Below are 19,015 nucleotides of genomic sequence, written 5' to 3'. Positions count from 1 at the left end.
TTTGTACTTTTAAAAGTAAAATAATTGTAAGTTAAAAGTTTGTCTATAGCAGTCATCAACCTAATGTCCAGTTTTCAGAAGTACCTTGGTGCCTGGTGGTTTGCCACTTTCATATATTCTCAGTCACTGCATTCAGCAGCTAAGAATACCAACCCTTCATATTCTGCCTTTTTTTTTTAAAAAAAAAAGGGGGCGGGCAAAGGTAAAACTGAAACGATGTTAGCCTTGCAATGGCATTACCTGGGAGTTGTGGCTGATGTCTTTTCCACAAATGTCCAACTTTGTCAAAAACCAGTAAATCTTGTGAAGTTTATTTTCCTTATAGCATCTGTGTTTTATAATGGTGCTTTTAATTTGTTTTTACTTTGTCTTTTGGGATTTCTTTTGTCCGGCGCTTTCAGGCCTCCCTTTTTTCAGTGGAAGTGAGTATGTTAATGATGACTGCTTTGGGAATATACCCCTGCAAAGTTGACATGACAGCCTGTTCGCTCTGTGTAATAACAAAGCCCATTGTTATTTTCTCTCTTCACTTTTATCCTCAACTTAATCCATTTCTCCTGTGAGTATTTGTGGTATAAAATGCCTGGGAAAAAACATGGCTCAGAACCCTGAAAGGGTCATAGGAGGTTTTCTTATCGCAGACTTTATGCCAGTTGGTACCCAGGATAGAACTAATGAATTATTTTTTCCCATCCCTCAGTAGGCAGACTTTAATCAATGAAATATTGTCCTTCTTAATAAATGTCTGCTGTTAGACTACCTTTTACAAAGGCAAGAACTTCCCATGATTTTCTCCTAATTTCATGGTTTCTTCTCTGTCTCTATGTCTCTGTGTAAACATTCATAGATAAGATTCAGCAGCAGCTTCAACTGAAACAGTAATCCAAAAAGCAGAATTTGGATTCGGGTCAGAACACACTCAAGAAGTTTGGGATTTGGGTTTAGCTCAGATCAGGAGTTTGGATGCTTATCCAATCTTTCTCTTCCTCTTGAGTCTGTAAAATTTGGCTGGGAATTTTTGCGAGAGCTTCCTTTCAGGTGGTGTTCTGGCCCTTGACTGGAACCTGGGAGTGCCGAGATACAGGGAAGTGGCATGATGTATATAAAAAAACACCTTAAATTAAAGTGCCCACAACAGATGGTAAAAACAGCCCCTCCTTGCACAGCCCTTAAGCCTGACAGAAGAAAAACCTCTCCAGTGACATCCCATAGACAGATAAATACTTAACCAAAAAGATGTGCCTTTCTCTGTACTCTGAAGGTCAGTAAACTCAGACACTGGCAGATCACCAAGGAAGAGAGATCCACAGCTAGGGACGCTCTAGTGAAAATGTTCTGCCTCCAGTCCTTACGAGGGCACGTCTGTCATGAAGGTGCCAGGAGTTTTTTTTAAGTTCCCTCCAAATGGATTGCTATAGAAGGTATTCTTGGAAAAGTCAATCAGGCAGTACCCTTCCTTTGTTTATGTGCAATTGTCAGTATGAAAACAAGCTTCTGAAGTTAGTATGTCATTTCCAGCTAAATTTTCAATGTTTAGGGAAGCTGTTGGAACTGTAGTCCTACTTTTTGTTACTTATCAATAGGTATATTTGAAGTGTTGATTTATCCTGTACACATACTGCAAAATAATTTGACTGTGCTATGCTGAAGGATTCTTCACTATACAACATTTGTTTGATATTTCTGGAGGACTTAAATTTGTCGCCGTGTCCTTTGACAGTTAATCAACAACTGCTTGAGCTGTGGAAATAATGTTGATGCTTGGTTGCATTCTTTGTGCTCTTTCGGCCTGATCCTACTGTCTTGTCCGCAAAACTCCCATTTACTGCAATGGGAGTTGCATGCTTCTAGGGGCGGGAGCACGGGGGATAATTTTTTATTGGGTTTTTGAACAGATACAATAGCGTGCACAAAGTTTAAAAAAACTCTGACCTGTTAAATGTAATCTGTAGAACGCCACTTCATTCCAGTAGTGGATGTACAATATAGGTCTTACTGAATGCATGATAAAGAAATCCTAGTCACAGAGTGCATTTACTGTATCCCCACGGCTATGCAATTAAGAAGTCAAGGTTGTATCTTTATGAGGGACTGAGGCAACATTGTCCAGACAATAGCGATACCACTTTATAGAACATTTCCATACTAAAACTATCTAAATATAATTCAGATGAAAGCTATTATTACTCTTTCTATATAAAGTAGCATTTTTTCTAACCTGATTCATCTGCACTAAGTAGAGCTTATTTAAAAGTCAAATTATCAAGCAAAATGCTCACTCCTAAATAACTAAAAAATTTCTCTTAACCCTTTTGTACCATTCTGATTTTTAATTTCTGATTTGCACCATGGCTGGTGAGTTTATTTTCAAAATTATGTAACTAAATTTTGCTTAAGAGAAAATGTAGATTGATAGGTGTTTGGTGGTAGATTAGATGTTTAAAATAGTTGCATCTGTTGTGTTTGGATCTTTTACTTTAGACTTCATTTCTGCTGTGAAACGATGAGTGTTTTGATGATTGGGTTGGTTAATTTTTAATTTACATTTGTATTCTTTCAGTCAGTAAAACTTTATTTTTAAAACTAAAATATATGAACTCAGAAGATACTTCTGCCCTAGAAATTATGAACAAGTTAAACGCCCTGCTTCTTACCCACTCCTAGTAACGTTGTAACACACCTCTTTCATCCCTAAAGGATAGTGATTTTTGCAGTCTGTAGGCAATGCTTGTGAATAATTAGTTAAACTTTGATTCTGTTCATATATTTATTTTTAATGCAATTTTCAACTGAAAGCAAGGCATACTTTCCTTTCTGTGTAGAGTGTCTGCACTAGGTTATAATGAGAGCACCTTAACTGTAGCACAGTTTTAAATGATAACATTGGTGATGTTTTAAAGTGAAAGTGTTTTCATTAAATATCAAAAATGGCAAAGTGCTTTGTTGGAAACATCAGAAATGAATGCATATAGGATTGCTTTTCCAAGATGGTTTAAAGAGCCAGAAGTCCCAATCTTGAAAACAAACCTCATATCGTCAAGTATCATGTCTTTGTTAATTCTGACTGGAAGTAAGGTCTTAGTTTCTGCAAAGTGACTGCAATATGATTTCAGCAGAAATTAAAGTAGGATTTACAGCAACAGTTCTTTGTACAGTCCTTCTAAGAAAAAGTAAATAAGTAAAAGCTGCTTTAATGCTTTCCCAGAACACAAGCAAACAAGTTGAAAGGAACATTATACTTTGTTCTAATTTATCATCTCTTAAGCATTTTTATTTCCCTTTATATATTTTTGTTTTTTCCTTTTTTCTTCTTGTCTTCCTTTGGTTGTCATTAAAGACACCAGAAAAATGCTTAATGTAAAAAAGTAAAGTAATATATAATGTATCAAAGAACTCAGAAAAATGTCGCTACTCCTTAGATCCTTCACTCTATAAAATACAAACGTCACAGTGACTAACTGGTGTGCGTGTGTGTGAATTGGTATCTTTAAGATTCCTGAAAGAGGATCTAATCCTCCAAACTGCTGAGTGTCCTCAACTGCCCCACAGGATCCCTCAACTTTAATGGGAGTTGAGGGAGCTCGGCATCTTCCAGCGTAGATCTAATGTATGATTACTCACTCTTCCTGCACTCAAAAATCCTATTGAATTCAGTGGCAGCTTTGCATTTGGAAGGCTAATTAATTGCTGCATGGTACTGAGATTTGAGTGCATTGAGTAATTACGGATTCCTTGTATATACTGTATACAAATTACTGTTGCAACAGGCGGATGGGGTTCAGAACTTGATCAGTGCAACGTTACAGTTAATCATCATATTCCTAACAGAAAAAAAGAAAGCAAGGTATAGATATTTGGAATCACTTTTTTAGGTATCACCGTTTTCTGTGTTGAATGTTGCTGCTTATGTTGAATACAGAGTGAGGAACACATTTTTTAAAAGGGACTTGATGACATATAATAGTAACTAATTACACAAAAAATGCAGAAAACTATTTTATACTCTTTCCACATGAACCAAGAATGAATCTTCAAGGAAACTAATCAAAGATTTTTTTGAAAAAAGAATTGAAGCCTCAGGCTTAATTTAAACATGAGGGTTTTTTTTTTCCTTTCTTTCTTTTTATTTCTCCCTCCTCCCCCACTTTAGTTCAGGAAAATCTCTATAGTTCTAAATGAAGTCCGTACTCAGAGACTATTCAATAGACTGGTTATTCATTAAAGCCCTGCCATTTCTCTTAAAACGTATTGAATAATGCGCAGACTGGATACCTAACACAAAATGCACTTTGTAATTTCATCATTTTTTTGTTTGTGTGCTTTCCTAAAACACAGAGTTCTACATACTTGGTAGAAAAACAAACACAAAACCCCAAGCTAACGGTTATATGGTATTAAAAGGAGGGTAAAGGAAGCATTGAGTGTCTTTAGGAAGATGAGACATTCATTAAGATTTTTCCGCCTTCCTTTTCCTATCTTCAATCCATCTGAAGTACCATTATAGCTTTTCAGCCTGCTTCCTGTGAGAAACTCTTTTCTTTGCTGTTATTCTTCCTTGAAAAAAGGTGGCTGCACTTCAGTCAGGATTGTATGGATTTGGCCTGGGATTTGTATAATATCTATGTAGAATGCATCAGTTGTTTAGGAACTTAATTCCCAATATGGCTTCCTTTTGATTAAGGACAAAGCCAGCATTTCACAGCATTATAGGAACACAGAAAAACAAGTTAATGATCTAAACCTTTTAATTCACAGTTGCTTGTCTATTTAAAGTACTTTTGATTCTATTATAAACAGACTGGCACCTTTTTGTTTCATTTCTTTCTTTGGTTTCTTTACATTTCTTTCCCTGTTGGCCATGAAATTTGTAGCTAGTTTCCTTTTATAACTGAAGAATGAAAGATTGTGATTGCAGAATGATACAGAAAGTAGGAAAGCATATCTAAACTAAGCATATGTCCAAAACAGATCTTCTGTCTTAGTAATTTGAAACAAGTTTAGTTTAGTGGGGGTTTCTTTCCCTTTACTAAATACTGTATTTTGGCTATTTTATTTCTCTTGTTCTGAAAGACAGTGAAGTTTGTTTCTTTCTACAATAAATTCTTGATTTTTCTGTTATTTTAGTTTACCTTTCCTTCATTTTATTCTTTATATATAACTAGCCTGTATTTTTCTATCCTTTTTTCAGTGCAGCAGGTTGCTATTATAGGATGCCTTAACTTCACTCATGGACGCAGCAAAAATGTTCTTTTTCATAACTTCTCAATGTAAAGCACAGTATGAGGTACGGCAGGACAAAAGTTCCTGTCTGGAGTATTTACCTTTTCCATAGACAATTTGGATTCAGAATCTGCTTCTCCAATTGGACTTTGAAGTTTCTTGATATGTGAAACTTGCTCAACAGAACACCATGTCTCACTTTATTACTATGGGCTACAATTTCTTCATCTCCTTAGATATGAAAAATATTTTTATTGCTGTTTTATCTGCTTCTGTATATTTTTCTATAGTTTTAAGATGAAATCTGTAGAGATTTTTTTCTTTTTCTTCATCAATAGAAGTCTATTATTATTGTATATTTAAAACTGTTAATTTTATATGGTTATCAGAAATGATAAATGGGGAAAAATTTCCAGTAATTTTTAAAATTTTTTCCATCTCTTCAAGGTAAACTAAATAACCAGGATACTTACAATAATTTCACTAATAATAATCCTGGGAACCCACGACTCTTGCCTCTTCCAAGTTTGACTGTGGTGGTACCTCTTGCACAAATCAAACAGCCAATGACCTTAGGGACCATCACCAAACGCACAGGGTAAGTGTATCTGCATGATATTTCTTATTAACATTGTTTGTGGTTGTTTGACAAAATACTCATAGAACTAATTCATGCGGTTAGTGATGCTTTTCTGATTTATGCTTTGTGTTTCCAGTGTACATATAATTCAGTGGCACAAAACTTAGGTCAAAAGTAAGAATAACCATGACAAGTATTAAAAATACATAAAACAGATCTGTCTAAGAATTCAGAAGCATAAATGTTTGTTTGTTTCTTTGTTTGGACACATGGATCATTTTCTTGCAACCACTCCATGGACATATTCTACATTGACATGAGTAGACATTCTGTATAAGGAACAGGTATAAAATATGTCTTGGTTAGGGTGTCCAGATGTCCCGATTTTATAGGGACAGTCCCGATTTTTGGGTCTTTTTCTAATATAGGCTCCTATTACCCTCCCCTCCCCCGTCCCGATTTTTCACATTTGCTGTCTGGTCACCCTAGTCTTGGTCTATATTGAATCATATACTGTGAGCTCTTGAATAGTTTCCACCTTAAATAAAACTTGTTTTAATTTTTTTTTTAATTTCTAAATTCTTCAACCATAGTGGTAGTTGTCTGTCACATATGGAAAGGCAGCAAACCAGGGTGATTATAGATACATATATAGAAAAATCCTATACACATAGATCTGTGTTTCTAATGTTTTCCGGACAGCATAATTCTGTCTATGCGTACCCCATTGATTCAGGCTTTAAGTAATTTTTTTTATAAAACACATCTCATCGGAACCCTGAGAATCCTCCTCATTTTCACCAGCTTTTACACATCCCATGCACTTAGCACTAAGGTAAGGAGAACTAGACAGATTTCCTTCTGATTGCATTAGTCAGGCACAGGGGTCACTCATGGGTGCTTACAAAGGAACTGTCTTTTTTCCCCTGTGTTCATACAGCACCTAGCACAGTGGAAAACTGATCCACCACCAGGGCTCCTTGGCACTGTGGTAATTCAAACGATAATGATATGAAGACCCCCTGTTCAGTGGACTACCTCCACAGCACTCCTCACTCCAGTCTCTTAACTTAGTACAGGCTAAGACTCGGGTTTGAAGCACACATATGTCTGCTGCCACATGTTAAAATTCTCCTCTCCATAGCTCTTAAAGGGCCCGTGGAATTTTTCAAAGATGTGAATGTTTGCTCCCGTGTCCTTGATCAAAATTTCCTTTTCCACTTACTGTTCTGCAGGATGCTATTCACTTGTTGATTTTCTCCATCCATCCAAGAGTCAGCTACATATTAGTAGTTCCATATGTACAGTGTATTATAAAGCACTTTAGGATCCTCTGGTATGAAAAGCACTACTAAATAAGTGTGCGTTGTTGTTGTTATTTATTATTAAATAGGACATTTAATAAGTCCTATTTAACCAACCATATAATGCACACTTAGCAAAGAGGCACAAAGTAAGTTCAGGTTTCATAGATTTTAAAATTTTGGGGTATTTGCTCCTAAAATGGACAATATCAGCTGACCGTTGATATTTTGTGAACTTAAAATAGCCATTTGTCTCTGGAAAAGTCTGAAAACTTCCAGTTTCTGTTGTTCATGAATAAACTCTCTCAATGTTAGATTTTTTTTTTTCCCCTCCTTCCTGGAGAAGCTCAAATCCCTGAAGGTTCGACAGTTAGAGTTTTGTTTTAAAAGTTTGACTCAGTCATTCCCTTATTGACTCAGGCTTTTATATGTATGAGAAACATGCTTATGTGGATACACTAGCACAACTCTCTTCCTAGTCATGGAGTTTGGGGGCTGGCAAGTAAGTACCAGCTTACCCCCCTTACTTAGTTCCCTGCTCAAAGCCACATTACCTAGATTTCACATGGGGACAGGTGAATTTCACCTTAGTGCCCTTCAATGGGAGTTTTACTTGAGTAAGCACAGAGTAAGGATTTCAGGATTGTGACCTTTATTCTGGTTAATTACTCATTCTCTGGTATGATGTCTGGGATATTTTATAAAATGTATTTATTATTATACTTTACATTAGCTCTACAGGTATGCCTGGCAAGGTCCTAAAGGTCATATAATCTAACCATCCAGTTGTGTTCCCATTGATGTGAATGGGAGTTTTGTCTGGCCTTAGTGCCGAGCAAAAGCTGAACACCTGTGATACTCCTTGACTTCGGTGGGAATTGTAAGTGCTCAGCACCTCTGATGATTTGCCCCTGAACTGTGCAGAGAATTGTAGACAGAATGTGTGGAACAACAGAGAAGCAGGAACAAGGAAAAACTGGAGTTTATTTCTTCCATGCGTACATTGCAGGTGTTTTTTGTGCAATATTATCACAGATGAGGGAGGAAAATGGAGCATGGAGATGAATGCTGGAAAGAAAGTGAGCAAGGAAGAGGAGAGGGAGGGAGGGAGACTAATGACCAGGAGGAGGGAAGGCATAGCGTGTGCATCAAAAGAGGAACAAGTCACGAGTGGGAGAAGGAGACAGAGAGGAGTTGAGCAAAAGGACTGGGAGGAGCACAACAGTGGGAGGAGGAGGATCTGAGAATGTAGGTTTTGGCACAGATGCATAGACTCTTAAAGATGAGTGTAGGGAGCTTGCACCACAGTGACTGGCCCCTTAGGAACTGAGAGCAAGAGAGATGATTGAAGGGGACAAGAAGCCAGTGGAGACATGAGGAGGGGAATAACATGATTGGAGTGACAGAAGGGGAAGACAGTAAAAGTCAGCTTTGTGGTGGTGTTAGGCCCCACTTATTTGCTTTGCAGCAGTAATTTTTGCTGCATTTTCTGAGGCCATGTACAAGAAAAAAAATGTGATGGTGATGCCATTGAAATTTTGTACAAGTAATGCAGAAATAACTTAAATCTTGCATTTTATTTCTACGGATTATTTCGTACCTATCTTAAGTGTGTAGTTCATGCTCAGATTTTTCCACATGTAAATTTCATATTCACAAACGTTGCCCTATCCTATTATTTTGTGTATTTTTTTTAATGAATTGAGCATAAAATATTCAATGAGGCTTATGTAGGGGGAAAATGGTCATGGAAAAGACCCCAGCTATGTAAGTACAATTTTCATGAATGGGCTGATAATATTGAGTAAATCCTGTGTAAATGTGTAATACTAAGCTTATGGCTGCCTTCTTTTGTTCTGTGTCCAAAATATTTGATGAAAGTATACAAAATTAACATGAAAAGCTGTATTTACAAAGCAGAGATTTAAGAGGAATGCCTAGGATCCAAGAAGCCTGGCATGCCTAAAATGGCCAAATTGAGACAGCAGCCTTAACTTAAACCTCCAGGGGGCAAAGCGTGTGTTTGACATATTTAACATCTGCCCTCATATTTCTAGAAACACATAGCAATGTAAGTCTGTACGGTGTAATATTTACATAGGACAAGGACCATCTGCCTAGCTCTAAGAAGTGTAGGAGGCATGTATTACTACAAATGGCAAAAGACAGATGTATTTACACCTACGTGGTCAGCACCTTTAAGCAGTGCTTCAAGGAAACAAGGCACTCTTTGGAAGCAGCTGCTTAACCTTGTGATTGTGCAGTGATCAGAGAAGGAGGAAGTGCTTGAAATCAGTTGGATTTTACAACTACTATACAGGGGTCATCAAAATTGATTCTTTCTGTTGCTTTTAAAAATCAGATTTAAAATCTATTATGGTACAATTCAGAAATACAGAAAGAAATACAGAAAGAAAAAGCAAGATTAAAACAATAACAGATAATTCCTAGTTTTAGATTTGTCTGCTTTATTATTAGCATCTGAAAAGCCCCTCTTTCATTAGAACACTTAAGCATCATTTATAACTGGATTCATCAAGCAAATAGTTGTTGTTTTTGTTCTAGTTTTTCGCAGGACAACAAAATATTTTTTCATACAAAAAGATTAATCAGTGCCTTTAATATTATTGATCTCAAATCAACCTGTTCTTTTCTTGGCAACCAGGGAGGAGTAAACTTTCAGAATGAGTCCATAGTTAGCCTCATGGGAATGAAATACAAGAATCAGGAGTTGCGTCATTACCAGGGTGACCAGATGTCCCGATTTTATAGGGACAGTCCCAATTTTTGGGTCTTTTCCTTATATAGGCTCCTATTACCCCCCACCTCCTGTCCCAATTTTTCACATTTGCTGTCTGGTCACCCTAGTCGTTACAGTGTTTATCACTGGAGCTTTTTTTGTCAAGTAAGCATGCAAAACTCAGAACATTTTCTGACCACTTGTTAAGCTCCTTTGTTTTGAATGCAGGTTACACCCCTATTGTTAAATACCTGAGGGTGAGTTTACCAAGAAAAATGGCATCCCTTGTTTCCCATGACTGTTCTTTCTTTGGTCTCCTTCCTTTGCTTCTTCCCTCAACTTTTTCATTCCCCCACCACTTTCTTTTAAACTGCCTATTCTCCCGTCTCCATTTGGCACTTCACTCTTACCCCATTTTTTTATAAGGCTCTTGACTCGCTTTCCTGCAGTTTGTCATATCAACACTTTAACACGACAAAAGATTCCCCAAAGGGACTCTCTCCACTTTCAAGGAAGAAGGATGATCTTGTAGTTAAAGCATGGGTGTGGGGGCTGGGAGATGTAGGCTCCATCACAGATCTCCACTGTGTCTTTTGGTAAGTTACTGAACCTCTGTGTGTCAGTTTCCCCATTAATACTGACTTCCCTTGGAAAAGTGTGGTGTGGCCTAATTCATTAATTTTTTTGCAAAGAGCTTATAAATCCTAAAAGAGAGTTTTCTATATCGGGACAAATGATTTATTTCCTGAGAGAAGCAATAGAAAACTAGACAATCTGTCTGTCTGTCTTGGGACCATTAAAAAAAAGACAGCACTTGAATGAATTAATTGGAGGAAAGCTTTGTGTTTGCAATTGGCCTATTATAAGTACATCCTGTTTCAGTGGAGTGAATTGTATTTAGTTCCAGTTCATATGAATGTGGTAAAATAGATGAACTGTAATAGAGAGGAAGAAATAAATGATAAAGTAATTGCTACAAAGGAAAACTCTTGTAAATGTTTGCTCCTTTGACAGCAGCATTTATTTTAAATTTCTCAAGGGATGGTCATTTATGTTGGTATCATACTTCAGTCACAAATATAACATAGCTATACTGAAACCCCCATATGTCAATTTCTCTAGTAGTCTCTTGCCAAAACAAAGCCGCTCAGTGCTCCTTACAAGAACAGGAACAAATCTGATTTTTCCTCTCTGAAAGGTTTGAGTTCATATATGTGAAACTTTATCCATTTCCCCTCCTCCCACTTCTTTTTATTATATAAAATAAGGAGAGGGAAACGTAGATAGAGTCTCTGATGTTGAAATGGGCTAAGATTTTATCATTTTAATGTTTCCCATCTCCTGTACTGTTTGTTCAGAAAATCATTGATATCTGTTTGATGTGATTTTGACTCAGAAGAGCTTAATTTATCCCAGGTCCGATTTAGTGATGCAAACAAAAATAAGAAGAGCAATATCATGATCCAATTACGTAGGCAACAACAACTGAAAAAAATCAAGTATGCTTTAAAACTAAATCCAAGTAAAAGCTTACAAAGACGGTGATCAGTGTGCCTGTACATTTATTGAAAACTTTCTATTTTGGTCACATTTTTCAAACATGGTTATGTATCATCTGAAGAATTAGTATACTAAACTTTGGTAATAAAGAAGCAGCTCTAACTCTTTGTAATTTGTATGAAGTACTGTGATTTATCCCTCATTTTGCCCAAATGTCACAATTTCTTTATGAAATATCAGGGAAACCTGATAGTAATGGGGGGGGGGTTAGGGTAAGTAGATATTGTTGAATTTATTAAGATCTTGAATAATCACATATTTTTAAAAAACATGCTAAAGCAGCAAAATCAAATAAGTTTTGGATTTCTTAAAACTCATGATCAGATTGAAAACTAGGTGAAAAAATAAAAAATACTGTTTGACTCATAATCACCATCATTTAATGTGTTTTCCATTGGGAGACAATTCCCAATATACTGTCTTATGTGCACTTGGCATTCGAGCCACTGCAACATAGAACTTCAGTGGCTTTTTTTTTTTTTTTTTTTTCTTGACATTGCTGTGTTATTGTCACCCAGCATAGCCATCTGGTGCTGTCAATTCAAGGATGGGTTATCTTGTAATTTGTACATTGTCTTTTTTTATTAACAAACCAACCATGCTGTGTGAAGCAAATTGTAGAACATGTTCCGTTGCTTGTATAAAAGATCACAGAAATGAGTTGTAAATTAAGGAAAGCAGGGAGCCACAGAACAAAAAGGGGTTACTGCTGTGCTATCTGACATGTGTGCAGACTTTGTATTGAGAATGTAAGCAATTTTTTAAAATGTTACTGCAGTTTTTCTGTGCTACAAGAAATCTAATCTGAAAAGGTGCGGTTTGAGTTAAATCTGTGTTGGTCACTTAGTTTATTCTTGAAAAAGGCAGTGGTAATTTTCATGATTTAAAAAGATCTCATGGTAACTTGTTCAGTTTAATAATAATTTATAGAATTTTCAAACCAATACTTAATTCTTTCAGTGTCCTTGTGATCTTAGATAAGTATTATTTTCCCTGTTTTTACCAATGGAGAAACTGAGGCAGAGAGGCAAACTGATTTGCTTTAGGTAGGACTCAGCCAGGATTACAACTCAGAAATTCCCAGCTCCTAGTCTCATGATTAGACCACTAACTAATGGCTCTACAGATTTAGGCCAGGCAGATCCTTGGCTCTTGAGTATGTTGGTAATGGGTTGTGAAGAATAATGGAGAGTTCTGTTTTTTGTCAAAGGTTTCTTAAGTGCAGCACCACTTCGTTAATCTGTTGATGCATCCTTGGAGTGCCTTTTGGGACAATAACTTGCTGTCTATGTTAGAAGTCAGTTCATCCAATTAAAGTCGGTTCTAGCCAGCTCTAGGCACCAGGAAAGCAGACACATGTGTGGGGCAGCACAATTCCAGGGGCGGCATTCCGGCCATCCTTATTTTCGCTTGGGCAGTTGCACTCTTGGAGCTTGGGGTGGCAAGAACCCAGAGCCAGCCCTGGTTCTAGCACTATTCTAGAAAGGCTAGGCATTTCCTGTGGGGCTGATGGTTCCACCCTAGTGGACCCTGGCGCAGAACTGGCACCCGAGTAGGCAAGTGGATGAAAACAGTTTAATTAAAGGAGACGTTACTGTGTGTGATAAAGCCGCAGAGCTTGTAATACCTTTAATTTGGTCGTTGACCTACAAAACTAAAACTCGTATTAATACGAAACTGTTATAATGTATGGGTTACTTCATTGCCCTGGCAGTTTTCTTGTCCTTGTTTGGATAAGTACATCTTCAGATCCCTAAGCATGCAGGTGTAACGTTTTTGTTTTCTTTAACTTCACATAACTACTTTCCTTCAAAGACATCTGTGTTCCGTGGTATTGCTCTCATGTCAAATTGGTATAAATTGAAGGTGAAAACCTATAGCTCCATGCCTAAAACTCCCCCTTGTGATAGCCTTTTGTTTTATTTGGGTGGCTGAAAATATTTCACTTCAGTTTCATTTAGCAATTCTTTGTCCTTAACTCAAGGTATAGAAAAAGTAAGGACACATCGGCATTTAAAAAAATTGACTACAGCAATTATATGGGTAGTGCTGAATGCCCCAAAGAAGGATTATAGAAGCCCTGAGCACATAACTAGCTTTAAATTGATCATCCCCTTTTTTTCAGACTGTATACGAATGTCAGTATGATTATGGCTTATGCCAGGGTGATTTAAAACAAACAAACTGATTAAAAAATTGATGTGGTGGGGGGGTTGGTTTTAAAAACTATACTGTACATTATAGAAAATAGTTTTGAAAACTGATTTTGTGCTGTAGAAAGAATTTTAATAAGTGGCCAAACATATTAAGTTGTGCATCGGTATCAGATTTTATATCGGATGTTGCATTTAAAATTAGTGATTCTTTTCTTTGCTGCATTCCAGACTAGCTTGCAAGGAAAAAAGACTAGCATGTCATGCCACTGTTATCCATTTTAATTTCCAAGATTGTGTTTTTAAAGTAGGGAGGAGGGAGAACTTCCCTAAAAGATGGTGGTTCTACCTGAAGTTTGTTTATTGTAGGACTGATCTCTTCCTGGCAATTATTTTTTTCGACTCTCGTTGTCAAATTTTAAACATTTAATGACAAACACCCACACATCTGCTGCCGTTGATGCTAATTTACTTTGTTCGTCTTTATTATTAATAAATTATTAATTATTAATAACGACTTGAATATTGTTTTAAGGCCTGCAACTCTGTGTTTCCTCTGTAGTGCCTCTTACAAGGCGTTGCCAGAGCATTTCAAAAAGGAAAACTATACTGTCGAACTTTTCAAAATCTGTCCATATTAAAAGTGATAGCAGCATGTGGATGCTGTATTTACAGCAGTTACTGCATGAAGAGCCTGATCCTGTAAACACTTGATTCCGTGGGTAGTCACATTGATGTCAGTGGGGCTACTGACATGAGTAAGTGTTTGGATGATGTGGTCCTCATCAGCATGTTTGTTACATTAGAGTTCAGCATACCTTCAGGGGCCTTGCAAACAGTTATGAAAATTATTTTATTTACCTTTACCTTAAATCTTAATAGCATGATATACACTGTACTTGTTGCTAATGAGTTTTCATCTAATTTTTGTGCATTTTTCCCCTTTACATGAAGACCTTACCTGTTTGGAGCAGGATGTTTTTCCATAAAAGCTCCTTGGTGAGTTCTGAGTTCAATCCCAGCATGCCTATAATTCATTTGGTGTACTCACTGAAAATAACTTTACATTCAAATTGTTTTTTTACTGCATGGGCTGATCCATAGGTGGAAGCACTGTATACTTAATCAGCTGCTTTTAAACGATGGATAAATATTTGCCATCAAGTGTTCAAGAAACAAATATGTGCACTGTTTCTCTCATGATATTTAATATTTTAAAAATAGATATTTTAATTAATATTTGAAGTAGCCAAGATGTTAGAAAAGATTAAAAATAATTTGGTTAGGCAAAGGTGAATACAATATCTGTTCTAAAAACATAATGCCTCTCTTTCTCTCTCTAACACACACTCACACACACAATGTCGTGTCTAAACACTTTCCTTGCTTATGGACAGAAGACACCAGCTACTACAGGTTTCTCTGTAGTAAGTCAAATTAGGTAGTAATAAAATATTATACCAAGCGAAATGAAATAACCATGTAATAATGACTAACCATGTCCCACTCAGGAAACCACTTTAAATTATGAAACATTTTAAAGAACACTAAATAAACCGACATTCAGAAGTTCTTCTCACTATGTCAAAAGACATGTTGTTTCTTAATAGTCGGCACATCTTTGTAATAAAAACAATACATTGTTTTAAACATTTAACATTGCAGATTATTGCCACAACCAGCTCCAAAAATACTGTACGGGCATGGAAGCATTAAAAATAATCATAAGAAGTTATTCTGTGCAAGAGACTGGTGCAGCCTGACTCGCAGTATTGTGTACACTCCTAGTTACCTTATTATAAAAAGAGTATGATCAGGTGGGTGCAGATTTAGATAAGTAGAATGAGAGGGGGCTGTGAGGATTTTAGGCAGAAGATTTCAAGAGCTATTGGGGAGTACGTACTGTAAGTGTGTAGTGATTTATATATGCAGCTCTCATTACCATGAATAGGAATTGTTCACATACAGCCCTGTTACATCCAGATCAGAATATTATGCCTCAATCTATAGTCTGTGACAAATTGGGCCTTAAGAGCCTCATGGTCTACAGCATTCTTAAGAGAATAGAAAGGATAGGTACTGAAAGGGATATTTGAACAAGCTCAAATACAAGAACAGTGGGGCACCAGTTTCTATTAAATAAAGGCTAAGAACAAAAGAAAATAACATGGAATTTCCTTATAGTGGGGATAGTTACTATGTGAGGGTTATACTAGTGTCTGTACTGTAGCATCAAAATAGTTTTAAAAATATAAATGAATTATGAAAGCATTTGTGCTGCAGATATTACAAGAAATAATAACTCAAAGTAATGAAGAGTTCCAGATAGGCCCTTTTGAGGTAAGGTAACCTGTGTTTTTGCATACATACTGAAATTGTCTTCTAAGATTCATTTGTAAATGTAGTTTTCCATGTAGTTGAGCATTCCATCTGATACTTTTTCCCTAATAACTATACAGGCATCAGACAAAAAGTTTTGAATGTGGATTATCCAATAAATGGATGCATCAGTAGCCTAGATTCATAAAGCAGGCTCCCCTAGCTTTAACAAAGACAGTCATGGACACTTGTCAACGAGAAATGATTTTAGAGTGAAACAAGATTAAAAGACCTAGATTAAAGAGAGGAATACATGAAATATAATAGACTTAAAATCATTGCTTGTCTTTTACAAGACTCTTTTGTGGTCTGTTTGATGCCAGTGTTGGCGCACAAGAAAATAGTCTTTACTTGCCTACACAGACATTGGGACAAAAATATACACTTGGGGGCAGGGAATGAAAAAGATGTAGGGCATGTTGTTTCCATTAAAATCTTAATGAGACTTCAAATTATGTCGGCAAAATGAGCAAAGATTTGACAGTTTATTGTCTGTTGAATTTAAGGGCCTGTAAATGTTTTGTGGGTAGTTTTTCTTTGCTCCATGGAATGGAAACTGGCATCATGTCTTTATTTACTTGATTTTAGGCAAAACACTATAAACTAATTTATGTACAACCTTTATAATTTAAAATCATCATGGTTATTCTTGAGAGAGAGAGAGACAATTTTTGAGTATTCTTGCAAACGTAACTGTAAATTTCATGCAGTATTTTCCTGCCGGTACTTTGAAAGACATTATTTACCAGTTTGTTTACTAATTTATTGTTGTTATATCTTTTTCCTTCAAAATTAAAATACATTAACATTTTAGAGGTTTCAGTTGTTCACCAGTTTGTAGGTTACAGATAATAATTGTCAGTTGCTGTCTTTGTTAATGCAACAAACATGAAAACTTATTCTTTGGTAACATAATTCTAAACAGGTAGAATGAGACTAATTAACCCAAATACAGTGTAAATTGTAGATCAGTTCTATTATATCATATGTATGTAAATTATGTCTTTTACCTAATTAGTAGATTTTAATCTCCTAGATTGAAGCTAAAAATATACAATAATGCAATATAAATGTCTTAACTTCTTTTGCTTTTTAAAATGAATTTTAAAAGAATTTCATTTATGAAACCACAATTTTAAGACTCATATTTAAAAGGATAAAATTTATTTTTCAGACAGATGTAGCTTTTTGAGAAACCCTGTATGCCTGTTTTTGGTACTGTATAATTGTCTGCTTAGATAAAAAATATTTTATTACTTATAATCCACCTTAAATCTCACTCAGCGAAACAAAATAGAAAATCGGAATGTTTAAATCACTGCTATGATCCTTTTATAAACACTTTTACTGTGATGCAACAAAAAAGACATTTGTAGAAGTTAAGTGTAAGGATTTGTTACAACAATCAGCAATTATCTTTAATTTCTAAAATAATCATTTTTCATGTTATACTGTTGGTATGAAGAAAGCCTACATTTTATTTCTCAAAGTCTCTTCTTTGCAAGATCTGGGAAATGGGGCCTTTCTCTTGTTTATCAACTGCTTGCTCTTTTAAGTCCTTTTCTAGTAGCAATTGCTCTTCTTATTTTTCCGAAACTTTACCTGCGTTTCAGTAAGATATAGGTTGTCAGTCAGGAACACCCAGATTCAGGAAAGCGTTACTATTTGAAGTCAGCACCTTGTCTGGCTATTCCAAAAGAAGGACCGGAGACATTTGACATGGGTTTAATCAGGCCGCAACTTTATTATTAGATGTCTGGGACTACCCAACAGATAAAAATGTGCAGTGCAGGTACCCCCATGTTTATTCCATAATTACCTGGGGGACTTTTACCAGCTCCCCCTCTTTTTTCCTCCAGGTCTCTCCATCTTAAAGGTGCAGGGCGGTCACTAATGTGTGTTTAACTTTAAATTGAAGTCAATGGGACTTAAGTACTGTCCTGAATAGAGCAAGATTTAAGTGTATGCTTAACTGCTCCCCTGCATCAGGACCTAAATGTAAGGGGAAATTAAATATTTATTGTGCAGCTTTGATACTACTCCAAAAGTAGGGTGCTTGATTCTTTTTAACATTTTAACTGGTGAACTCGTGAACATTTTTAATTTTAATCTTCTACTAAGTCTAATAAGAAATTATTTAAGGCGCTATGTCCTAGTGGTTAACACATTGGACTGGGGACAGGAATTCCTGTGTTCTGTACCCAGCTAGGTCACTGTTTCAGAAAAAAATTGCTGGCATTCCTTTGCTTCTCTGTAGGACGAATATGGCTTTTAAAAGATTTGCTGCGGTTTTCAATTGGCGTAAGAGTAGGCCCAGAGCTTGTAGAGCACTCAAAGATGTGGTATATATAGAGTTGAAGCAGGGTGAAGCCCAGAGTGCTAAATGTTTTATTATTGTTGTGCTCAATTGTGCTCCTGAGATCCACGTGCAGAGGGGACCCTATTCACATACATCTCCCTCCCATGCATAAAGGCAGTGTCTTCCCCCAGACCCTGAGGCCAGACCTAAGAAGGGATTTGTGTGGTAAGAGGTGCAGGTGGAGGACATGCATTGTCTCACTCATGCCCACTTCCATACCCCTACTCTTGCTTGCTGCAGAGCTCAAACTGAAAATAAAAAGTATCCAGAGTCAGAACTCCATTTCCATAGGGTGTTATGCCATGCTGCTGCTGGCTGCCAGAGCGGCTCCATTTGAGCCAGAGCATGGTGAAGTGGTGTGGGGGGCCCAGGACCAGTGTAGATGAAGGTAGGTGGCCCTGGTCTCTTGTAGATCCCTGGGATCTGTAGGGTTTGTGAGTTGGGCCTACCGCCTGTTCATTTGGAGGGGCAGGTGAGAATACTCCCCAGCACCACTAATGAAATAATTAGGAAGAAGTCTCCATCAGAGAGAACCTCTAAGAGATGTCCTCCACTTATTTGTCCTTTCCTGCAGATTGTCCCACAGGAGGGGGTTATGGGTCCCATTGTTGTTTGTTGTGTCTTTTCGCCTTGCTGGTCCATGTACAGTAGTTCAAAATGACCCAGACCTAGAAAAATAGGATCTTTGATCTTTTTAATATCTGTTAAATATAGTGCTAT

General features: G+C 36.7%; 1 protein-coding gene across 15 annotated transcripts in view; it reads left to right on the top strand.

Annotated features, from left to right (window-relative positions):
* Nucleotides 1-19,015, top strand: part of BCAS3 (BCAS3 microtubule associated cell migration factor) — a 502,746-nt gene that overhangs the window by 179,710 nt on the left and 304,021 nt on the right. For 13 of the 15 annotated variants that reach the window (XR_014714393.1, XR_014714394.1, XM_084650993.1 and 10 more), the window contains 2 exons: nucleotides 5,668-5,818; nucleotides 14,512-14,556. Coding sequence is in view for 13 of the 15 variants with exons in the window: in XM_084650993.1 (XP_084507119.1) it covers nucleotides 5,668-5,818; nucleotides 14,512-14,556 (196 nt within the window). In the remaining 2 variants the exon portion in view is untranslated. The remainder of the gene's footprint in view (nucleotides 1-5,667; nucleotides 5,819-14,511; nucleotides 14,557-19,015) is intronic. The other 2 variants (XM_084650994.1, XM_084650996.1) reach the window with 1 other exon arrangement.

Source organism: Lepidochelys olivacea, assembly GCF_965140295.1.
Source record: "Lepidochelys olivacea isolate rLepOli2 genome assembly, chromosome: 17".
NCBI classification, from domain to species: Eukaryota; Metazoa; Chordata; order Testudines; family Cheloniidae; genus Lepidochelys; species Lepidochelys olivacea.
The sequence above is the reverse complement of the archived record's forward strand: the minus strand, read 5'-3'. Positions and strand labels throughout refer to the sequence as shown.